This window comes from Hypanus sabinus, chromosome 1 (genome assembly GCF_030144855.1).
Source record: "Hypanus sabinus isolate sHypSab1 chromosome 1, sHypSab1.hap1, whole genome shotgun sequence".
Taxonomy (NCBI): domain Eukaryota; kingdom Metazoa; phylum Chordata; class Chondrichthyes; order Myliobatiformes; family Dasyatidae; genus Hypanus; species Hypanus sabinus.
In genome coordinates, this window is record NC_082706.1 from 209,020,095 (window position 1) to 209,046,074 (window position 25,980).

The following is a 25,980-nucleotide window of genomic DNA, read 5'->3' on the forward strand; positions in this document are numbered from 1 at the left end:
ATGGTATCAAGTCCAAAGAAGAAACATATAAATTAGCAAAAAAAAAAGTGGCACACCTGAGGACTGGGAGAAATTCAGAGACCAGCAGAGGAGGACAAAGGGCTTAATTAGGAAAGGGAAAAAAGATTATGAGAGAAAGCTGGCAGGGAACATAAAAAATGACTGTAAAAGCTTTTATAGATACGTGAAAAGAAAAAGATTGGTCAAGACAAATGTAGGTCCTTTACAGTCAGAAACAGGTGAATTGATCATAGGGAACAAAGACATGGCAAACCAATTGAATAACTACTTTGGTTCTGTCTTCACTGAAGAGGACATAAATAATCTTCCAGAAATAGTAAGGGACCGATGGTCTAGTGAGATGGAGGAACTGAGGGAAATACATGTTAGTAGGGAAGTGGTGTTAGGTAAATTGAAGGGATTAAAGGCAAATAAATCCCCAGGGCCAGATGGTCTGCATCCCAGAGTGCTTAAGGAAGTAGCCCAAGAAATAGTGGATGCATTAGCGATAATTTTTCAAAACTCCTTAGATTCTGGATTAGTTCCTGAGGATTGGAGGATGGCTAATGTAACCCCACTTTTTAAAAAAGGAGGGAGAGAGAAACTGGGGAATTATAGACCAGTTAGTCTGACATCGGTGGTGGGGAAAATGCTAGAGTTGGTTATCAAAGATGTGATAACAGCACATTTGGAAAGAGGTGAAATCATCAGACAAAGTCATCATGGATTTGTGAAAGGAAAATCATGTCTGATGAATCTTATAGAATTTTTTGAAGATGTAGCTAGTAGAGTGCATAGGGGAGAGCCAGTGGATGTGGTATATTTAGATTTTCAAAAGGCTTTTGACAAGGTCCCACACAGGAGATTAGTGTGCAAACTTAAAGCACACAGTATTGGGGGTATGCTATTGATGTGGATAGAGAATTGGTTGGCAGACAGGAAGCAAAGAGTGGGAGTAAACAGGACCTTTTCAGAATGGCAGGCAGTGACTAGTGGGGTACTGCAAGGCTCAGTGCTGGGACCCCAGTTGATTACAATATATATTAATGATTTAGACGAGGGAATTAAATGCGGCATCTGCAAGTTTGCGGATGACACGCAGCTGGGCGGCGGTGTTAGCTGTGAGGAGGATGCTAGGAGGATGCAGGGTGACTTGGATAGGTTAGGTGAGTGGGCAAATTCATGGCAGATGCAATTTAATGTGAGGTTATCCACTTTGATTGCAAGAACAGGAAAACAGATTATTATCTGAACGGTGGCTGATTAGGAAAAGGGGAGATGCAACGAGACCTGGGTGTCATTGTACACCAGTCATTGAAGGTGGGCATGCAGGTACAGCAGGCGGTGAAAAAGGCAAATGGTATGTTGGCATTCATAGCAAAAGGATTTGAGTACAGGAGCAGGGAGGTTCTACTGCAGTTGTACAAGGCCTTGGTGAGACCGCACCTAGAATATTGTGTGCAGTTTTGGTCCCCTAATCTGAGGAAAGACATTCTTGCTATAGAGGGAGTACAGAGAAGGTTCACCAGGTTGATTCCTGGGATGGCAGGACTTTCATATGAAGAAAGACTGGATCGACTAGGCTTATACTCACTGGAATTTAGAAGATTGAGGGGGGATCTTATTGAAACGTATAAAATTCTAAAGGGATTGGACAGGCTAGATGCGGGAAGATTGTTTCCGATGTTGGGGATGTCCAGAACGAGGGGTCACAGTTTAAGGACAAAGGGGAAGCCTTTTAGGACTGAAATGAGGAAAAACTTCTTCACACAGAGAGTGGTGAATCTGTGGAATTCTCTGCCACAGGAAACAGTTGAGGCCGGTTCATTGGCTATATTTAAGAGGAAGTTAGATATGGCCCTTGTGGCTAAAGGGATCAGGGGGTATGGAGAGAAAGCAGGTACAGGGTTCTGAGTTGGATGATCAGCCGTGATCATACTGAATGGCGGTGCAGGCCCAAAGGGCGGAATGGCCTACTCCTGCACCTATTTTCTATGTTTCTAATACAGACATTTACACCACATGCTGCTCCCGCAAAGCTAACAGCATTGTGAAGGACCCCACACACCCCTCATACAAACTCTTCTCCCTCCTGCCGTCTGGCAAAAAGAACCAAAGCATTCGGGCTCTCATGACCAGACTGTGCAACAGTTTCTTTCCCCAAGCCATCAGACTTCTGAATACCCAGATTCTAGACAGACATCTACCTCATTTATTATTATATTGAAATTTGTCCTCTACCATGCATATTGTCTTATTTATTGTTTATTTATGTACTGCCCTGCACTGTTTTTTGCACTTTATGCAGTCCTGTGTAGGTCTGTAGTCTAGTGTAGTTATTGTATTGTTTTACGTAGTGTAGTGTAGCCTTGAGTTGTCTCACATAGTCTAGTATAGTTTTGTGTTGTTTCCTGTAGCACCATGGTCCTGGAGGAATGTTGTTTAATTTTTACTGTGTACTATACCAGCAGTTTATGGTGGAAATGACAAAAAAGCAACTTGACTTGAATTCCTAACTTGCTGAAGTAGTGAAATTCTTGCATTTTCACTTCCATAGCATTACTTGAGTTTCTGGCATCTCCAAGTCTGAATGCTTGAAACCGCAGAGAGCAAAACAGTTCTCAAGTGTCTTACTACTTATTACTCGCCAACAATCAACGACAAAAGTCACTGATATTGAACACAAACGCATTTTCTTATTAATGCTAGTTTTTCATAAGCTTAAAAACCAGTTTTTGGAATCGTTTGGTTGCAATGTTGGAAACTTAGTGCTGGAATAAAATATATAATACAATTACAAAAAATCTTCCATTTTACTCAGTTCTTAATTTTAGAGCTTTGTTTTGATCTGGAGGCACTGTTGCAAGGAGAATGGATTTAATTGCATGGTTTGTGCCTATTTGAACACTTCTGCAATACCCATGATGTTGTGCTGACCTTAACCCACTCCAAAAACAATTTTTTTATTCTATCTAGTTATCTATAAATATATTAAGCTTGGTACTTTTAATTTCTCAGTCATGAAACACAAAATACAGCTTGTCAACTCCTACAGCCCATGAAGACCTTGAGATTTCCATCTGAGGCCAATGTGAGAGCATCCTTCAGGAGGGTGAACCCACAGAAGGCATCAGGCCTAGACTGTGTACCTGACTGGGTAGTGACGACCTGTGCTAATCAAGTGTACAGCTCGTTGGGCTGGAAAGGCCCGTTCCATGCTGTATCCCTAAATAAATAAATAACCTCTCGCTGCAGCAGGGGTTATTGGGGTGCACCAAAACGCTGCATGCTTATCCTCTACTTTATACTTATGGCTGTGAGGCTAAGCACAACTCCAATGCCCTATTTAAATTTGCTGATGACACCACTGTAGCAGGCTGAATCAAAAGTGGTGATGAATCAGCATATAGGAGAGAGATTGAAAATCTGGCTGAGTGGTTCCACAACAACAACCTCTTACTCAATGTCAGCAAGACCAGGGAGATGATTATTAACTTCAGGAGAAAGAAGCTGGAGGTTCAGAGGCGGAGTGGTTTAGGACCTGTCCTGGGCCCAGCACATAAGGGCAATAATGAAGAAAGCACAGCAGCACCTCCTCTTCCTTAGGAGCTTGCGAAGAATTGGCATGACATGTAGAACTTCAACAAGCTTCCATAGATTTGTGGTGGAAAGTGTTTGGACTGGCTGCAGCTTTTTCCAATCCTCTGCTGCCACCCCTCCATACCAAATGATGATGCGGCCAATTCAAGTGCTCTTCATTGTACATCTGTAGAAATTTGCAAGAGTCCTTGGAGACATACCAAATCTCCTCACACTACTAATGAAATACAGCAGCTGTCTTTCCTTTTTAATTGCATCAATATGTTGGACACTAGACATCTTCAGAGATGCTCTCTAATAAAAACAATTTTATTGAATAAAAATCAGAATCAAGTTTATTATCACCGGCATGTGACGTGAAATTTGTTAACAGCAGCAGTTCAATACAATGCATTATCTAGCAGAGAGAAAAAAATAATAAGTAAAATTTAAAATAATAATAAATAAACAAGTGAATTGATCATGTATATTGAATAGATATTTTAAAATGTGCAAAAACAGAAATACTGTATTTTTTTAAAAAAGTGAGGTAGCATTCAAAGATTCAATGTGCAATTAGGAATCGGATGGCGGGGGGGGTGCTGGAGGTCCTTAATAGTGGACACTGCCTTTCAGAGACACCGCTCCCTAAAGGTGGCCTGAGTACCTTGTAGGCTAGTGGAGCTGACTAGATTTACCACACTCTGCAGCTTCTTTCGGTCCTGTGCAGTAGCCCCCCAAAACAATGATGCAGCCTGTCAGAATGCTGTCCATGGTACATCCATAGAAGTTTTTGAGTATATTTGTTGACTTGCCAAATCTCTTCAAACTCCTAATAAAGTATAGCCGCTGTCTTTCCTTCTTTATAACTTCATCGACATGTTGGGACGTATCCTGTAAGACTAAGTAGAAATTATTTTCTCCTTTTTTAATCTTTGACAACAGGTACATGCGAAATGATTTGAATCGGCTACAGATGTGGTGCAGAAATAAACAACATGGCTGTGAAACAATCTGTTCTTTAGAAGCAATTGACAGACATGAAAGAGAATGTGAATACAGCTGGGTTCCCTGCTTAAATGCTGGTAAGTGAAAGGTAACAAAATTATACGAATCCAGTATTTTATTCGTTAGAACTGCCTTTAACTATTGTTTTAAATTGGTTTCCCTAACTCATTCCAAACACGAGAAAGTCTGCAGATACAGGAAATCTGGAGCAACACACACAAAAATGCTGGAGGAAATCAATAGGTCAGGTAGCATCTATGAGTAAGAGTGAACAGTTGATATTTCAGGCCAAGACCCTTCATCAAAACTGAGAAGGAGGTGGGAGATGCCTGAATTAGATGGTGGGGGGGGGGGGGGCTAACTGGAAAGTGACAGGTGAAGCCAGGTGGGTGGGAAAGGTCAAGGATTGGAGAAGAAAGAATCTGATGGGAGGGGAGAGTGGACAATAGCAGAAAGAGAAGGAGGAGGGAGCCCAGGGGGAAATAATAGATAAGTGAGAAATGGTAAAAGGTCAGAGTGGAGAAAAGGGAGGGGGGTAATTTTTCTCAACCCGAAGGAGAAATTTACAGGCATCTTGCCCTTTCCCTCTCAGTCCTAATGAAGGGTCTTAGCAAACAGCTGCTGAGGTTCTCCAGCATTTTGTGTGTGTCACTTCCCAAATTAATTGATTAAATTGTGTAGAAAGATATATATACAGATTTATTTTCAATGCAATCTGAAGCAAATGGGTTGTTATTTTGAAGTTGTATAAGATGTTGTTAAGGCTTAAATTGGAGTATTGTGTGCAGTTCTAGTCAGCTACCTACAGGAAATGTATTAATAAATTTGAAAGAATGCAGAGAAAATTTACAATTGTGTTGCTGGGACTTGAAGACTTAAGTTCCAGGGAAGGTTGAATAGGTTAGGACTTCATTCCTTAGGGCATAGGAGAATGAGGGGAGATTTGATCGAGATTTACCAATTTATGAAAGTTATAGGTTAAATGTAAGCAAGCTTTTTCCACTGAGGGTGGGTGAGACTAGAACTAGAAGACGTAAGTTAAGGGTGAAAAGTGAAATGTTTAAGGGGAACATCTTTATCTTCAGGGAGGTGCGAATGTGGAACGAGCTGCCTGTGGAAGTGGTAGATGCAGGGTCAATTGCAACATTGAAGAGAAGTTTGGATAGGTACATGAAGGATAGGAGTACAGAGGGCTATGGTCTGGGTGCGGGTCATGGGAGTAGGCAGATTAATAGTTTGGCACGGAGTAGATGGGCAGCAAAGAACACAAAATAATTAAAAATGTTTTAAGTAATATCATTAATTTAACACTTCTGAATTTGTTTTTGATAAGGATGAAGTTACTGATGTTTCCCTCTGCTTCCCCTCCTGAAACCAGTTTCTTTCTTTCTTTTTTTTTGTTTTATTAGTTTTTTTATACATTTTCTACATAACTACAGATAAAAAAAACCCCAGATCAAAATGAAGAACATTGATACAGTGCAAAAATAAACATACAATAACAATATGATACAAAGAAAGATAATTGAGAAAGCACCCAAATTGAAGACATGTAAAATTAGTTTTCTCCCCAAGCCCCGCAACAAAAAATCTCCAGACCAACCACAACACAATATAGAGAATATAAATCAGGACAATCAAACCCCCAAAGCTATAAATACACTTAGCAACAGAAGTTATTAATGTCTACTACCAAAAGAAAAAGGAGCTGAAAGCAAGGGGCCGAAAAAAAAGCCTTAGTTAAGAGGAAGGTTATGAAAGTACCCAATAAAAGGTCCCCAGACCTTATGGATCTTTAAATCCGAATTAAGAACTGAATAATGAATTTTTTCAAGGTCTAAGCAGGCCATAATATCGTTAAGCCATTAAGCATGCGTGGGCGGGGCAACATCTCTCTATCTAAGGAGGATTAAACGTCTAGCCAGGAGAGAGGCAAAAGATAATATTCGACACTTAGTCGAACTCAGACGTAAATCTGTTTCACCCCAGAAACCGAGCAAAGCAATTAAAGGGTTTGGTTCTAGATGGTGATTCAGAATATACAATAACGTTATGAAGATATCTTTCCAAAATTTCTCCAAGCTAGGACAAAACCAGTACATATGAATGAGAGAGGCCTCGCCCCTTTTGCATTTATCACAAAGCGGACTAATGTTAGGGTAAAATCGAGATAATTTAGATTTAGACATATGGGCTCTATGAACAATCTTAAACTGTAAAAGGCAATGGCGAGCACAAAGAGAGGTTGAATTAACCGATTTGAGAATCGAGTCCCAAGTCTCATCAGATAAGGAGGTATTTAAATCCTGCTCCCATGCCATTTTAATTTTATCCACAGGGGCCCGTCGTAAGGCTGCTAATTTATCTCGAATAAATGATATTAAACCTTTACCTAGTGGATTAATGGAAAGAAATAAGTCCATAACATTTTTCTCAGGCATTTCAGGGGACTTAGGAAGTGTCTAATTTGGAGATATCTAAAAAAAAATGAGCATTGGACAGATTGAACTTAGCAGAGAGCGGTTGAAAAGAGGCGAAGCGATTATCAATAAAAAGATCTTCAAAATGTCTAATGCCCTTCCTATACCAATCCTGGAATGCTGAATCATACGTAGTAGGTAAAAAAGGTGATTATGTAAGATAGGGCTAGAAATGGAAAAACCATGGAAACCATAAAATTTCCTAAACTGAGCCCATATACGCAAAGTGTGTCTAACAAGAGGATTAACTATTAATCTGGACAAGCTACTAGGGAGTACAGAGCCAAGAAGTGCAGAGATAGATAATTCTTTAGTGGAGCTCAACTCCATTGCCACCCAATTAGGGCACTCGGATTGGCCATGGAAAAAAGACCAAAAGGTAGCACAACGTATATTGGCTGCCCAATAATATAACCGAAAGTTAGGTAAAGCCATGCCACCCTCTTTTTTAGGTTTTTGGAGATAGACTTTATTAATTCTAGAGCGCTTCCACAGATATGACAAAATAATAGAGTCTAAGGAATCAAAAAAAGATTTAGGAATAAAAATTGGGATTGATTGAAATAAGTATAAAAGTTTAGGGAGAACATACATTTTAACAACATTAATACGACCTACCAAAGACATAGATAGAGGTGACCATTGTAACAGACTCTGTTTTATAGTATATGAAAGATTGGCAAAATTTTCATGAAAGAGATCTTTAAACTTCCTTGTGACTGTAATCCCAAGATAAGTAAATTGATTATGAACTACTTTCAAACGGAGATCACGAAATGTTATTCTTGTGCTTCTCTATTAATCGGGAAAAGTTCGCTCTTATGTAAATTAAGTTTATAGCCAGAGAACTGACTAAACTGGTCAAGAAGTGAAAACATTGGAGGTAAGGATGTAGACTGATTTGAAAGAAAAAGTAATAAGTTATCAGCATAAAGAGAAACTTTATGCTCAACACCCCCTCTCCAAATCCCGGTCAATTCAGGACAATTTCGAAATGCTATTGCCAAAGGTTCTATAGCCAAATCAAAGAGAAAGGGACTTAAAGGGCATCCCTGAAGGGTGCCACGTTTGAGGTTAAAAAACTGGGATTTCTGAAAATTAGTTAAAACAGAGGCAGTAGGACACAAATACAGCAATTTGATCCAAGAGATAAAACTTTGACCGAAGTCAAGCTTTTCTAAAACTGCAAAAAGGTAGCTCCACTTTATACGATCAAATGCTTTCTCCGCATCGAGGGAAATAACACATTCAGGAATCCCAGTTGAAGGGTGAATATAAAATGTTAAATAAATGCCGAATGTTAAAAAAAGGAAGACGGTTTTTAATAAATCCAGTTTGGGCATCAGAAATAATAGAGGGAATAACAGTTTCTAATCTATAAGCCAAAACTTTAGCCAAGATTTTAACATCAACATTAAGCAAAGAAATCAGCCTAAACGAGGAACACTCTGTTGGGTCTTTACCCTTTTTTAATAAAAGAATAATAGATGCCTCATTAAAAGAGGGTGGCAATTTGCCGTAATTAAACGAGTCAGATAATACTGAGAATAACTGAGGAGAAAGAAGTGAAGAGAATGATTTATAAAATTCTACGGGAAACCCATCAGGTCCAGGAGATTTCCCTGAGGACAATGCAGAAATTGCAAAAGATATCTCTTCTGATGATATGGGCACATTAAGTTTGGCTTTAAAATCCAATGAAAGCGAAGGAATATTCAGATTATTTAAAAAATGATCAACAGAGATATTGTCATTCAAAGGTTCAGAGGAATAAAGTCAAGAATAGAAATTTTTAAATGTGTCAATAATTTCTAAGTGATCCGATGTAGTCTCCGTTCTCCTTCTGGATCTTTGTAATATGTTGTTTGGCTTTGGAACGCCTCAGCTGATTGACTAGAAATTTACCAGATTTGTCACCATGAATGTAAAAGCGACTCTTACTTTCAAGAAGTTGGCGTTTGACAGGTTGGGTAGACAGAAGATTAAATTTAGTTTGAAGTTCTACACACTTCTTGTATAGTTCAGGATTCTTAGTTTGAGCATACAGTTGATCCAATTCTTTAATCTGATTGATGAGGTCTAATCGATTTGCACAGGACCTTCTATTAAGATTTGCTGTATAGGAGATTATTTGACCCCTCAAATATGCTTTCATGGCATCCCAGACAATCTGGGATGACATTTCAGGTGGCGTATTGGTGTTAAAATAAAAGGTTATCTGATCCTTAATAAATTTTAGAAAATCATCATCCGATAATAAAGTCGAATCAAACCGCCAGTGTTTATTCCTCTGAGGGAGACCAGGAAAGTTTAAAGACAGAGTAATTGGGGCATGGTCAGAAATCAGTATACTCTGATAATCACAAGAATAGACAAATGGAATGAATTGGTTATCGAGTAAGAAGTAGTCAATTCTAGTAAAGGTATGGTGAACATGTGAAAAAAAAGATTAATCTCTCTCAGTAGGATGAAGGAAACGCCATATATCAGAGATACCATAAATAGAGAGAAATGATTGGATAGCTAAGGCAGATTTAGTAGGTGGTCTAGTAACAGAGGACGATCAATCCAAATTAGGATCTCACCAACAATTGAAGTCACCACCCAGTATAAGAGAGTATGAGTTTAAGTCTGGTAGTGAGGGAAAAAAAGTTCAAAAAAATTAATATCATCAAAATTGGGGGCATACAGGTTTGCTAGTACAACTTTAGTATTATATAGTTTAGCAGTAACAATAATAAAATGGCCATTTGTATCAGATATCTTATTATGGAGTTCAAAAGGAATATTTGAGTTAATAAGGATGGAGACCCCCCCCCCCCCCCCAGGTCTGGCGGCAAAGGATGAATGAAAATGCTGACCCGTCCACTTTGACAGAAGCCGGGAGTTATCAAAACAACGAATATGAGTTTCTTGAAGGAAAGCAATGTCAGCTTTGAGTTGTTTAATATGTGAGAATACCTTCCTTCTTTTAACAGGATGATTCAATTCCTTTACATTCCAGCTCACAAATTTGTGTACTAGCCATTATCAATTGTTAATGCATAGAAGGCAGCAGGCATATAAAAAATCAAGCAGTACAATAACAGTCTGGGAGCAAAAATGTAAACATAGATTCTTAGAATCAAAACATAAACATGTCCTGAGTAACAAAGGAAAGCAAAAGAAACAGTGAGTGGTGTTAGAACTGGAGAACCCACCCCATCCTTGCAACCCAAAACTAGACGGCTACCAAAAAAAGCAGCTATCTCTACCAAAAAAATTAACCCAAATATGACTTCCAGTTCTGTGGCATTAACAACAGTTCCGTATAAATACTATAGCAAATGGTAACTAGTTTATTCACTAGAAAACATAATTACCAGTAGGAACAACTTCAACAGAAGTATAAAACTTAATACAAAGAAAATCAGAAGAAAACCAAAACTAACCTACCCGCGAAAAATTATAGAAGATTAAAAGAAGAAAAACAAAAGGGAGGGAGAAAAGGGGGAAATTATAGATTCGAGGAGAGTACTTATCAACCATTTATAGAAAAAAAAGCAAAACTTAAACTATGAATCAACCAACAGGGAGACCTTCAATAAAAACTCCAAACCTCCAAAACAAGTTACAGTCAATTGTAGAATTCTGTAGATAAAGTTATAGAAGAATAAAATAGATTACACAAGTACAATCTAAACATCCACAGGGAAACATTAAACTCAGATAATCTATTTAGAAAAAAATGCACCAAGTCCAGGGAGAGATTGTCTACAGCCCTTAGAGTTTCAATAGATAATGTCTGAATTATTCAAGTAAAGTCTGAGTCCGGAAAAAATAGCTTTACTATGAGAGGTACTTATCCACCATTTTAGAAGGTCAGACCAGTTCCAAAGAAGACGGGATGGCCTGAAGACTTCCAACAAATGCCTCAGCCTCCTTCACTGATTTAAACCACTTATATTCTCCAGTAGTAAGCGTAACTCGGAGATCGGCTGGATTTCGAAGGGAGGGTCTAAGTCTACGGTCAAAAAGCACTTTCGTTACACCTTTAAACTCAGCACGCATCTTCAGAACCTGGGGGGCAAAATCCTCCACAAAACGAATGACTGAATTTTGAAAAGCAAAAGTACCTCTGCAGCGTGCCTCCATAATCAAACAGCCATAATCTGTAATCTGGTATAATCTGGTATTGATGAAAGCACAAAATTACCGGTCGTGGGCGGGAACCCAGAATTGCGCGGGGAACGTAGATCCTGTGTGCTCTTTCAAGCTCAAGTGGATTCGGAAGAAATTCTTTCCCAAAAATCTCACAGAGAAAATCGGAAAAAAATTTCACGAGAGAACCCTGTTCGGTGGCCTCTGGCAAACCAAGAATTCGTAGATTGCAACGTCTGCTCCGGTTTTCAAGATCCACCATTTTGGAAAAAAGTTTACAATTCTTCTCCTCTAGACTGGAGCAGAAAGTTTCAAGGTATTGAACACGGCGTTTTAAATCTTCAGAAGTCGAGTCGTTGCAAGATAAATGTTCAGCATGTTCGTCCACTCTAGCGTTGATCCAATCCAATTTGACATCCAGCTGCTTGAAAGAAGTTCTAAATTCCTTTAAAATATCTTCTCGATGCTGTTCCAAAGCAGCGAGAATGTCAGTCGGCAAAGCCGTAGCTTCCTTTTTCCCGGTTTTAGTACTTTTGGTAGACGTTATAAGATAGATGTGTTCGCAGGCAAGTAAAAGAAACCTAGTAAAATACCTAACTAAGGTTTAAGAATGGAGACATATAGTGCAAAGATAGGGAGAATGACCGAGCAAAAGTTCAGAGCAGCTAAACAATTGCCATCTTACCGGAAGTCCCCAACCTTGGTTTCTTTCTTTTGTTTTATTCCTAACTTACTACATGATTTATCCTCTTCATGGGTCCGAATTTCTGGACCTTTAACCTTATTCTTAATAAATAACCACAGAGCTTCTTTCACAAACAAGAGAAAATCTGCAGATGCTGGAAATCTAAGCAACACATACAAAATGCTGGAGGAGCTCAGCAGGCCAGGCAGCATCTATGCAAAAAAAGTACAGACAATGTTTTGAGCTGGACCACCGAACGGTCTTGGCCTGAAATGTTGGCTGTACTTTTTTCTATAGATGCTGCCTGACCTGTTGAGTTCCTCCAGCAATTTGCGTGCATTGCACAGAGCTTCTTTCATTGGCCACCATTTTAGCTGAACTTGTAAGAAGAACTTCCTTATTGAATGATTGGTTGTCTGGCTTATCTGGCAATGACAGGAAACCTGTGTGGGAGAGTGAATTAACCCATTGCTAAATTCTTTGGCTTAGTAAGTATTCCCTTTCCCCTCAACTTCTTGAATGTACTTCTGTCTCCTATCTCACTTGCAACTGCCCTGCAAGGTTTTTGCTCCTTTTTAAGTCACAAAATGGTTCTAAACAATGTAAAAAAATGTTGACTATGATAGCATATTGCACCTCATTAGGAATCCTGATGAAAGGTCTCAACCCAAAGCATTGACTGCTTTCTTTCCATAGCTACTGCCTGACACGCTAAGTTCCTCCAGTATTTTGTGTGCTATTCTGGATTTTCAGCATCTGCAGAATCTCTTGGATTTCTGTTTTTCTTAGATTAGTTTCCAGTATCATCACACCTCACTGCACATCATCTGCACCAGCCTACCTGCCATCAAAGACGCATATACAAAAAGGTGCTGGAGAAGGGCCAGTAACATCATGAAGGATCCCACCCACCCTGCTCATGAACTGTTTATCCCACTCCCCATCAGAGAGGAGGCTATGAAGCATCCACACCAGGACCACCAGACTCAAAAGCAGTTACTTTCCCCAAACAGTAAGGCTGTTCAACACCTCCACCCACTGACCCACCCCTCCACACCCCCAAACACCACTACTTTATCATTTCCTGTCAGTCACTTTATGTACAGACACTCCTGTGCCTATCATCACTTTTAAGTATTTTAATTATTTTTAAAAATTATTATTGTCTTTTTCATCTTTTGTGGGTTTTTGGGCTGTGTCTGATCTGGAGTAACAATTATTTTGTTCTCCTTTATGTTTGTATACAGGAAATGACAATAAACAACCTTGAATCTGCACGATAGTAATGGCAATATAATGAATGTGCTCTCTTGTGTGCTGTGCAGTTTTCAAATGATTTAGGCAACTGAAGTAAAGCTCCACTTTCCATTTCTTTGTACAAGTATTTGAAGTTTCCCTCTACCCATTTTCCTTTAGGTGGCATTTACATGTGCTATGGATGTGGTATGTATGTACTTAACAATGAATTTTTTTTACAGTGCAGTGTTAATTCTTAATTTCTCCTAAAAACATCTTTTTGTGTGTTTTGGTGCTGTGATTCAAATGATTTTGTGCTTGCTGAAATTGGTAGCAGACAGTCTCTTGCCATAGTCATAGAGTGCTATAGTAGGACAGACCCTTTGGCCCATCTAGTCTCTGATAAACTATTAATTCTGCCTAGTTCTATTGACCTGCACCTGGACTATAGCCTGACATATCCCTCCCAACCATGCACCCGTTTCAAATTCCTCTTAAACATTAAAATTGAACCTGTATCGCAACACTTACACTGGCAGCTTGTTCTGCAATCTCCCCACCCTCTGAGTGAAGACATCCTCTCTCATGTTCCCCTTAAACATTTCAAATCAAGTTTGTTATCCCATATGGGTCCCAGTTATGCCTGCCTTTTTGTTGGCTTTGTGGAACAGTCCATGTCCCAAGTCTGTATGGGTATCTGTCCCCCTCTTTTCCTTCGCTACATCGACGACTGCATTAGCGCTGCCTCCTGCACGCATGCTGAGCTCGTCGACTTCATTAACTTTGCCTCCAACTTTCAGCCTGCCCTCAAATTTACCTGGTCCATTTCTGACACCTCCCTCCCCTTTCTTGATCTTTCTGTCTCCATCTCTGGAGACGGCTTATCTACTATAAGCCCACAGACTTTCACAGCTACCTGGACTATTTCTCTTCCCACCCTGTCTCTTGCAAATATGCTATCCCCTTCTCGCAATTCCTCCATCTCCACCGCATCTGCTCACAGGATGAGGCTTTTCATTCCAGGACGAAGGAGATGTCTTTCTTTTTTAAACAAAGAGGCTTTCCTTCTTCCACCATCAACTCTGCTCTCAAACGTATTTCTCCCATTTCCCGCACATCTGGCCTCACCCCATCCCCCCGCCACCCCACTCGGGATGGTGTTCCCCTTGTCCTCAGCCTCCAGGTCCAACGTATAATTCTCCGTAACTTCCGCCTCCTCCAATGGGATCCCAGTACCAAGCACATCTTTCCCTTCCCCCCCCCCCCCCCCCCGCTTTCCGCAGGGATCACTCCCTACGCGACTCCCTTGTCCTCGCGCCCCCCCATCCCTTCCCATCGATCTCCTTCCTGGCACTTATCCTTGTAAGCTGAACAAGTGCTACACCTGCCCTTACACTTACTCCCTCAGCACCATTCAGGGCCCCAGACAGTCCTTCCAGGTGAGGCGACACTTCACCTGTGAGTCGGCTGGTGTGGTATTACTGCGTCTGGTGCTCCTGGTGTGGCCTTTTATATATTGGTGAGACCCGACGCAGACTGGGAGACTGTTTCACTGAACACCTACGCTCTGTACGCCAGAGAAAGCAGGATCTCCCAGTGGCCACACATTTTAATTCCACGTCCCATTCCCATTTTGATATGTCTATCCATGGCCTCCTCTATTGTCAAGATGAAGCCACACTCAGGTTGGAGGAACAACACCTTATATACCGGCTGGGTAACCTCCAACCTGATGGCATGAACATTGACTTCTCTAACTTCTGTTAATGCCCCTCCTCCCCTTCTTACCCCATCCCTGACTTATTTAGTTGTTGTTTTTCTCTGTCTCTGTCCATCACTCTGCCTGTTCTCCATCTCCCCCTGGTGCTTCCCCCCCTCCTTCTTTCTCCCAAGGCCTCCCGTCCCATGATCCTTTCCCTTCTCCAGCTCTGTATCACTTTTGCCAATCACCTTTCCAGCTCTTAGCTTCATCCCACCCCCTCCGGTCTTCTCCTATCATTTTGCATTTCCCCCTCTCCCCACTACTTTCAAATCTCTTACTATCTTTCCTTTCAGTTAGTCCTGACGAAGGGTCTCGGCCCGAAACGTCGACAGTGCTTCTCCTTATAGATGCTGCCTGGCCTGCTGTGTTCCATCAGCATTTTGTGTGTGTTGTTATCATTTAACTGGTTGGCATCCATTTGTCTTGAAGGACAATGAGCCTGGGTAGAAGGTATGGAGATCCTGAGATGCCCAGTCATGATCCCCTTGTGACATCACCAGTGTAATCCAAAGGAAAGCTTAATACACTTGGCACCAGCTTGACTGCTGGAGTTGTTCAAAGATGACTAGCTGCCTGAGGGGCTCCATTCCAAATTTGCGATCTGGGTTTACTCCCATAGTTTTCGCCTCTCCCAAGGCTGCCCACAAGACAGTGGGGTTACTTAACCGTAGCTGGGGATCTGGTCCACAAGTACCAGGGCATGTCTACACGCTGGAAGGCCTACATGTTACACGTACAGGGCCAGACCTCTTCCCCATCCTCTGTAGTTCAGTCTGAGTCGGAAAGGAGTTCAGTTTCCGTGTGTCGCCAGCGAGGAGGCACTACATGAGGCTTGCTGTTGCAGAGGCTGTGTACTGGCAGGGAGAGACTGACATATTCAGCTCTCCTTTTCACAAGACTGCTAGCCAGCGGTGGAAGCTGAAAGTGAGAGTGACAAGCACTACCCACTACACTACCACACTAGACGCATCACAACCACCATTTGGACACAACAAATATACATGTATATAATGTATATAGAAATGAGAGAATGTTTCTTTGAACCAAGGTGTAAAGCACACAATAACATATGAAGGTAAGTATAAAATCTACAGATGAATCACACATAAATAATGAACTAAAGTGCATAAATTAAAACCTGTAAGATACAGAACAGATGAACCAGTGACACTTTGACTATGATGTGGCAAGGAGTTCAGAAGCCTGAAGGCCTGGGGGAAGAAACTGTTTCCCATCCTGACCGTTCTTGTCTTTTTGCATCGGAGTCTCCTACCTGATGGTAGAAAGCTGGAGGATGCTGGATGGATGGGTGGGATCCTCAATAATAATCCACCTTTCACCCTTGGTTCTTGACTTCTGGTTGCAGTCCCACCCAACCTTAGTGGAAAAAGTCTGCTTGCATTTACCCTATCTATATACCTCTATCGAATCTCCCCTTTCTGCTACACTCCAGGGAATAAAGTTCTAACCTATTCGACCTTTCCCTTTAACCAGTTGAGGATATTATGCCTCCAAAAGGCCACTGAATAATAGAATATATGAAGAAGGCTGACACTACAGTGCCGAGAAAAGGCAAAGCTACAAATGGAATGTTGAAGTAATATCCAATCACGTTCTGGCCCTTAATAATCCAATGTCACTATTCAAAGTAAATTTATTATGTAAGTATGTATACGTCACCATAAATTACCTTGAGATTCATTTTCTTGCAGGCATTCACAGAACAAAGAAGTACAATAGGAAAACCACACACAAAGACTGACAAGCAACCATTGTACAAAGAAGACAAACTGTGCAAATACAAAAACACTAATAATACATACATACTGAGAACATGAATTGTAGAGTCTTTATAAGTGAGGCCATAGATTGTAGAATGATTTCAGAGTTAAGGTGAGTGAAGTTATCCACACCAATTCAGGACCCTGATGATCGAAGTGTTCCTAAACCTAACAGTGCGGGACCTAAGACTCCTTGTACTTCTTTCGCAGTGGTAACCGCAAGAAGAGAGCATGGACTGGATGGTGGCTACTGCTCTCTTGTGACAATGCTCCTTGGAGATGGTGGGAGGGGCTTTTCCTGTAATGGATCGGGCTGTATCCACTACTTGTTAACGGAGAATGTAAAGTTTCCCAGAGTTTAACGTTCCTCCATAAACAAAACTGTAATGGGAAGTGCCTTTGTGGGGAAGAATGGTATTTACCAGAGTTGGATTTATCATCACTGACATATTTTGTGTAATTTATTGTATTGTAGCAGTAGTACAGTCATTGTTCATCACCATTATGTGCCTTGTCAAATGACATTGGTGATCCTGGTCTTTATGACCATGATTGTTCTTAGCAAATTTTTTATAGAAGAGGTTTGTCATTTCTTTCTGGGCAGTGTCTTTGCAAGACAAGTGACCCCAGCCGTTATCAATGCTCTTCAGAGATCCTCTGTTTGGCATCAGAGGTCGCATAACCAGGACTTGTGATCTGCACCGGCTGTTCATAGGATCAGCCACCACCTGCTCTCATGTGACCCTGTTCAGGGGTTACACCTTGTCCATGGATGACATGCAGGCTACAGAAGGAAGGAGTGCCTTACACTCCCTTTGGTAGGGATGTGTGTCTACCCCACTATACAAGTATTAACAATATCACGACACTATTACAGCTCAGGGGTGTTGGAGTTCAATTCGGACACATCTGTAAGGAGTTCGTTCATCCTTTCGGTGATGTGGGTTTCCTCCCACATTCCAAAGGTGTACCATGTAGCAGGTGAAATAGTCTTTGTAACTTGTAAATGAAAGGTTGAGGATGTTGTGGATAGTGTGGAGGGCAGTCAGAGGTTACAGCAGGACATTGATAGGATACAAACATGAGCTGAGAAGTGGCAGATGGCGTTCAACCCAGATAGGTGTGAAGTGGTTCATTTTGGTAGGTCAAATATGACAATATAGTATTAATGGTAAGACTTGACAGTGTGGAGGATCAGAGGGATCTTGGGGTCCAAGTCCATAGGACACTCAAGTCTGCTGCACAGGTTGACTCTGTGGTTAAGAAAGCATACGATGTATTGGCCTTCATCAATCATGGGATTGAGTTTAGGAGCTGATAGGTAATGTTACAGCTATATAGGTCATGATCAGACCCCACTTGGAGTGCTCAGTTTTGGTTGCCTCCCTACAGGAAGGATGTGGAAACATAGAAAGGGTGCAGAGGAGATTTACAACGATGTTGCCTGGATTGGGGAGCATGCCTTATGAGAATAGGTTGAGTGAACTCGGCCTTTTTCCCTTGGAGTGACGGAGGATGAGAGGTGACCTGATAGAGGTGTATAAGATGATGAGAGGCATTGATCGTGTGGATAGTCAGAGGCTGTTTCCCAGGGCTGAAATGGCTAGCACGAGAGGGCACAGTTTTAAGCTGCTTGGAAGTAGGTACAGAGGAGATGTCAGGGGTAAGTTTTTTACGCAGAGAGTGGTGAGTGTGTGGAATGGGCTGCTGGCGACAGTGGTGGAGGCAGATACGATAGCGTCTTTTAAGAAACTCCTGGACAGGTATATGGAGCTCAGGAAAATAGAGGGCTATGGGTAACCCTTGGTAATTTCTAAGGTAAGGACATGTTCGATACAGCTTTGTGAGCCAAAGGGCCTGTATTGTACTGTAGGTTTTCTATGTTTCTAAATTGCCTCGTGTTTGGCCTAGGATTAAATGGGCAGGTTGCTGGGCTTCTTGGGCCAGTAGGGACTGTTCCGCACTGCATCTCTAAACAAAATAAATTCTGAGTTGCAATGAAGATGTAAAAAATAAATAGTGCAAAAAGAAAGGAAAATAGTGAGGTAGTGTTCATGGGTTCCTGGGTCATTCAGAAATCTGATAGTAGAGGGGTAGAAACTATTCCTGAATCATTAAGTGTGTGTCTTCAGGCACCTGATGGTAACAGTGAGAAGAGGGCATGTTCTGGGTGATGAGCGTCTGAAATGATGGATGCATTCTTTTTGAGGAATCACAGTTTGAAGATGTGCATGCTGAGGTTACTGGTGCCCATGATGGAGCTGGCTGAGTTTACAACTCTCTGCGGCATTTTCCAATCCGCAGCAGTGTCCCCTCCAAACCAGACAGTGATGCAGCCAGTTAGGATGCTCACCACTGTACATCTATAGAAATTTGCAAGTGTCTTTGGTGACATACCAAACCTCCTAAAACTCCTAATGAAATATAGCCACTGACGTATCTTCTTCATAATTGCTTCAATATTTTGGGCCCAGGATAGATCCTAATGTAATACTTTGAAATTCAAAATATGCTTTGCATTTTACTAAACCATGATATTTAATTATTTTTGGTAATCAATTCCCAAAATACTACCATTAATACTTGATATGTTTTCAATGCATGATCAGAAATGTACGTGTCACTAGATTTTATTAGAATCTGGTTTGATATTACTGATCTGTATCATGAAATTTGTTGTTTTTCAGCAGAAGTACAGTGCAATACACAAAACTATAAATTGTAACAAGAAATGTATTTTTTTAATTAAATATAGTTCAAAAAGAGAGTAGAAAAAATGCTGAGGTAGTGTTTGTCGCTGCATTACCCATTCAGAAATCTGATGGCAGAGATGAAAACGCTATTCCTGAAATGTTGAGTGTGTGTGTCTCCAGGATCCTGTACCACCACCTTGATAACACTGAGAAGTGGGCATGCCTTGGTGATGGGGATCGTTAATGATAGATGCCGCCTTTTTGAGGTATTCTCGATGCTGGGGAGGCTAGTGCCCATGATTACAGCCTTCTGCAACTTTTTCCAATACTGTGCAGCTGCCTTCCATACCAGGTAGTGTTGCAATCAGTTAGAATGCTCTTCGCAATACAACTGTAGAAATTTCTGACTGCTTGATGTCATACCAAGCATCCTCAAACTCCAAATAAATACAGCTAGCCACTGTCATGCTGCCTTTGTAATTGCGTCACTATGCTGGGCCCAGAATATATCTTCAAAGATGCTGACACCCAGGAACTTGAAATTGCTCACTCTTTCCACTGTTGATGCTTCAATAGAACTGATGGGTTCAACTGCCCCTTCCTGAAGCCAACAATCAATTCCTTGGTCTTACTGATGTTGAGTACAAGATTGTTGTTGCAAAATCACTCAACCAGCTGATATGTCTTACTCTTGTACACCACCTTGTCACCACCTGAAATTCTGCTAACAACATTTGTATCATTGGCAAATTTATTGATGATGTTTGGGCTGTGCCTAGTCAGAAAGTCATGTGTAGAGAGAATAGAGCACTGGGTTAAGCACATATCTTTCAGGTACGCCAGTGCTGATTATCAGCAAGAAGGAGATGTTATTTCCAATCCACACTGACTGCAGTTTCCTGGTGAGGAACTTTGACTTTCATTTCTTAATTTAGGTCTTTTTCTTTGCCCCCATGCTACTGAACATTTCTGAAAACATCATGTGCCAGAAAAAGATATTTAAAGTGACCGTATCATCAAGGAAACAAGCATCTAGGTCATGCTCTCTTCTCAATACTACCATCAGGAAGGAGATACAGGAGACTTGGGTCCCAAACCACCAGGTTCTGGTACGGTTATTACTCTTCGATCATCAGGCTCCTGAACTAGTGTGGATAACTTCTCTCACCTCAACACTGAACTGATTCCACAACCAATAGACTCGCTTTCAAGGACTCTACAACTCATGTTCTCAATGTTACCTATTATATATGTATTTATTTAGTTGTATTTGTACCGTTTGTCTTCTTTTGCACATTGGTTATTTGTCCATCTTTGTAGCTTTTCACTGCTTCTATTGTTTCTCTTTATCCTACTATGAACGCTAGCAAGAAAATGAATCTTCGGGTGGTATATGGTGACATGTGTATACTTTGATAATAAATTGAATTTGAACTTCGAGGTGTTCTCCCTGGTGTCAGATTTGCAAAATGTTATCACATTAGCCACTTTTTGAAAATGGTTACAGGGTACTGCTGCATTCAGTTACCCTTACCATGTATTTTCAAGTTAAGCCCTGTTACATAAGATGATATTGTTGCTAATCCTTTTATTAAGACATTAGATTTGAACTCTATTTCAGAAGATTGCTGTGGTCCTGAATGCTACTCCCTCCTTGTACTGATTGCATGTTCCAATATTGTTCTTTTCTGTATTTGTAATTCCTATTAACACTTGTCCGATGTTTGTTGGTTCACTTCCCTGCGAAGGTTGTACTGTTCAAGTAGAACGACGCAATCTGGAATCGCACATGGCAGTGTGTGAATGCCGAAGCCGGGAGTGCTCTAATGGTTGTGGTTATGCCATACTTAGTGCAGACGATGCTCAGCACAATTGTATCGCGGAACTGAGGACAGAACTGGAATTGCTTAGGTATGTGACGGATCTCTTCACAATCCTGGCCTTGTTGTGTTGGTCATTATCTTTAGCCCATCAAGAACTTTGATTCTAAATTCCTAGTATTCATTGGATTTTCATAACTACCAGTTAACTTATTCCATTTTTATTCTCACGCTCAAAGCCCTTCAGTGTATCCATGTGTTCTGTACAATAAGGAATTCTAGGCTGATAACATTTACTGGATTTCTAGTTCATAGCTATTAAAGATAAAAAGGATTAAATATTAGCTTTATATGTCACATGTACAGTGAAGTAGTGATGTGTGTCAAAGGTTAACATAGTCCAGGGATGTTTATCTTTTAAAAAAAAGTGTAGCCACTCTCCCAGCACCAACATGTCATGCTACAGCTAACTAAGCCTAAGCCTTTGGAATGTGGAAGAAGGCGGAGCGTCCAGAGGAAGCCCATGCAGTCACAGGGAGAATATCCAGCCTTCTTATAGACAGCAGCTGGAATTGAACTCTGATCTTCGCAACACTGGTGCACTAAATGCAACCCTACTGTGCCGCCCCAGCAGCAGTTAATAAATTAGCAAGAACATCAATTTTATCCAGTTGGATTTAAAGCTTAAAAGATGGTCACCACAGTAGCATAGTGGTTAGCATAATGCTTTACAGCACCAAAGATCAGGGTTCAATTCCCAACACTGTTTGTAGGGAGTTTAAGCATTCTCTCCATGACCATGTAGTTTTCCTCTAGGTCCTCCGCTTTTCTCCCACATCCCAAACACATGTAAGGGTTAATAAGTTGTGGGCATGCTATGTTGGCACCAGAAGCTTGGTGACATTTACAGGTTGCCCACAGCATAATCCTTGGACTGTGTTGATCATTGATGCAAATTTTAAAAAGTACAAAGTTCAAAGTAAATTTATTATCAAAGTACATATATGTCACTATGCATAAACCTGAGATTCATTTTCTTGTGGGCATACTCAGTAAATCCAAGGACCGTTATAGAATCAATGAAAGACAGCGGACAACCGGTTTACAAAAGAAAACTGCTAATTCAAGAGAAATAATAATAATGATAGGTAAAAAAGCAATACCTAGAACATGAGATGTAGAGTCCTTGAAAGAGAGCCCATAGGTTGTGAGAACATTTTAGTGATGAAGCAAGTGAAGTTGAGTGAAGTTGTCCCCTTTGGTTCAAGAGCTTGATTGTTGAGGGGCTCCTGAACCTGGTGGTGTGAGTCCTGCTTCTCCTGTACCTTGTCCCTGATGGCAGCAGTGAGACGCCCATAAAATAAAGGAGCAGAATTAGCCCATTTGGCCCATCAAGTCCGCTCCACCATTTCATCAGGGCTGATCCAGTTCCCTCTTAGCCTCAATCTTCTGCCTTTTCTCCATATCCCCTCATGCCCTGACTAATCAAGAATCTATCAATATCTGCCTTAAACATACCCAATGACTTGGCTTCCACAGCTCCCTGTGGCAAAGAATTCCACAGATTCACCACTCTCTCTGGCTAAAGAAATTCCTCATCTCCATTCTAAATGGACATCCCTCTGTTCTGAGACTGAGTCCTCTGGTCTTAGATTCACTGACTACATCCGCTCCGCTTCCACTCTGTTGAGGCCTTTCAACACTCAGTAGATCCAACCCTCATTCTTCAGAACTCCAGTGAGTACAAGCTCAGAGCCATTAAATGCTCCTCACATGATAAGTAACAGGTGATAAGTAATATGGTAAGTACTAGCCTATCATCTCCTCTCTCTGGTGCTCCTTCCCCTTTCCTTTCTTCCAAGGCCTACTGTACTCTCCTATCAGATTCCCCCTTCTCCAGCCCCGTATCTGTTTCACCAATCAACGTTCCGGCTCTTTACTTGGTCCTTCCCGGTTTCACCTATCACTGTGTGTTCCTTTTTCCCCTGCCCCACCTTGTAACTCTGACTCCTCATCTTTCTTTTCTCCAGTCCTGCTGAGGGGTCTCAGCCCAAAACATCGAATATACTCTTTTGCGTAGACACTGCCTGGCCTGCTGAGTATCCAAAGTGGTGTAATTGTTATTGAGAGCAATGGCCACAGGGAGACATTGGCTGCCCACTTCCCTTCCTGACAGTCCTGCAGCCTATAGGGGTGACTACCTTCCTGGAACTCCTTTCTATCACTTCATCAGTCTCCTGTATGAGCCAGAGGCCATCAAGCTGCAGCTCCAGTTCCTTAACACATTCTCAGAGGAGCTGCAGCTCGATGAGACTGGTGCAAATGTGGTTGTCAGGGAGGCTGGAGGTCGCCCAGAATTCCACATCTCTCAAGACAACAAAGCACAGTCCCTGGAGCCATTCTCACTGCACTAACTGTACCCTAACGGACAAGGAATGAAGAATAAAGAAGAAACTTACCAATTACTTACCTCACCCAAGCCTGATGAGCCAAAGCCACTCCAACACTGGCTCACTCACAGAATTGCCACTCAGTTTGCCCCGCCTTATTTTTATTCGCCCTTTCTAATAAATCCCGTTGACTGATTGGGTGCCATTCAGCTCAAAAAACTGCCGCAAAACACTGCCTTTTTAAGACTTCATCTTTAAATGAAGGGATTAAAGGTAACATTAGCAAATTTACAGATGACACAAAACTGGATGGTAGTGTGAAATATGAGGATGTTAGTAGAATGCAGGGTGACTTGGACAGGTTGGGTGAGTGGGCAGATGCAGTTTAATGTGGATAACTGAGGTTATCCACTTTGGTGGCAAGAACAGGAAGGCAGATTACTATCTGAATGGTGTCAAGTTAGGAAAAGGAAAAGTATAACGAGATCTAGGTGTCCTTGTTAATTAGTCACTGAAAGTAAGTATGCAGGTACAGCAGGCAGTGAAGAAAGCTAATGGCATGTTGGCCTTCATAACAAGGGGAGTTGAGTACAGGAGCAAAGAGGTCCTTCTGCAGTTGTACAGGGCCCTGGTGAGACCACACCTGGAGTATTGTGTGCAGTTTTGGTCTCCAAATTTGAGGAAGGACATTCTTGCTTTTGAGGGAGTGCAGCGTAGGTCAACGAGGTTAATTCCCAGGATAGCGGGACTGTCATATGTTAAAAGATTGGAGTGACTGGGCTTGTATACACTGGAATTTAGAAGGATGAGAGGGGATCTGATTGAAACATACAAGATTATTAAGGGATTGGACAAGTTAGAGGCAGGAAACATGTGCCCGATGTTGGGGGAGTCCAGAACCAGAGGCCACAGTTTAAGAATAAGGGGTAGGCCATTTAGAACAGAATTGAGGAAAAACTTTTTCACCCAGAGAGTTGTGGATCTATGGAATGGTCTGCCTCAGAAAGCAGTGGAGGCCAATTCTCTGGAAGCTTTCAAGAGTTAGATAGAGCTCTTATAGATAGCGGAGTCAAGGGATATGGGGAGAAGGCAGGAAAGGGGTACTGATTGATTGTGGATGATCAGCAATGATCACATTGAATGGCGGTGCTGGCTCGAAGGGCCGAATGACCTACTCCTGCACCTATTGTTTATTGTCTTAAATGAAATTGCTGCTTCTTCTCGTGCTCCCATGCATCGGGTGCATTCGAACTCCAAAGAGAGCGTGGTGTGGGGCATGCTCTCTGGCTATCCACTCAATCTGTGGTCTCGTATCATCTTGTACACCTCTCATCCTTGGATCTTGATTGCTTGCAATTTCTCTGCAGTTGATGTTATCTATGGTTCTAGTTTCTGGGAGCTCGTTTTTTTTTGCTAGTTTGTGTGATTTTGATCAGGGTAGACTGGCTTTGCAGCCTGTAGTCAGTGAAGGACACAATTCCAAACTGAACTGAACTGAATTACATTAAACATAACAAGATTGTTTCAAGGACTCTGTGGTTTGATGTTTGATATTCACTCACTTTCTGCTGTTTGTTCTTTTCTTTGCACTTTGGGTGTTTGATTTTTTTTTTGAAAGCTTCCATGGTGTTTCTTTTGTTGTGGCTGTCAGCAGTAAGAGTACCCCTGTGGCCATTCCTCTCAGTGTTGTGTACTGCATACATACTTTGATAATAAATATACTTCAAGACTTTGATTTTGAACAGTTTTTGGATGTTTTATTATGTTAATGTGACTGTCAGAAGAATTTGACATGACTGACCATCTTGGATTTGTCAAAATTTAAGGGTAATGTGAAAATCTTCAATGCTGAAATTGACCAGAAAGAACGTGACGAGCTTTATTTTGCTGGTGGAATTGAAGACAGATGGGTAAAAGTGCAGGTTTTACAACTGGTCGGTGATGAGATGCAATGGAAGGGGATCTAAACTTGTAATAGGGTGGTGAGGATAGAGATAAACATTGTGAAAAGTGTACACTGGAGCTGTGTACAAAGGTAGATTCTAACCCACCATCCTTAGTGATGGCTTCAGAAATTAGTCAAAGCTTGATGCATCTTTGGTAACATACATCTAACCCCAAATATTCTCCATAATTCCTTTTTACATGAAGGTCTGAGATGATTTGTAAAGTTGAAGAAGTAAAGCATGAAATGGAATCCCGTTTAGATTCTCAAAGAAGACACATGGTACAGAAAGAGAGCTTCCTGCAAAATGAAATCGAGGAGCTTAAAGTTAGTATGCTTACTTGTAAACATTTTACAAAACTAGATAGGTAGCTGTGACTGTAAATGCTTTGGAAATGCATGGCATGGTGTCCTAACTATAATTTGTATTGCATTCACTCGAGCCAACGTTGTCCTAAGGC

General features: G+C 41.2%; 1 protein-coding gene across 3 annotated transcripts in view; it reads left to right on the forward strand.

Annotated features, from left to right (window-relative positions):
- rnf41l (ring finger protein 41, like) overlaps positions 1–25,980 on the forward strand; it is a 55,816-nt gene that overhangs the window by 15,221 nt on the left and 14,615 nt on the right. For all 3 annotated transcript variants that reach the window (XM_059985019.1, XM_059985028.1, XM_059985014.1), the window contains 3 exons: positions 4,525–4,664; positions 21,113–21,275; positions 25,726–25,846. In XM_059985019.1, the coding sequence (XP_059841002.1) occupies positions 4,525–4,664; positions 21,113–21,275; positions 25,726–25,846 (424 nt within the window). The remainder of the gene's footprint in view (positions 1–4,524; positions 4,665–21,112; positions 21,276–25,725; positions 25,847–25,980) is intronic.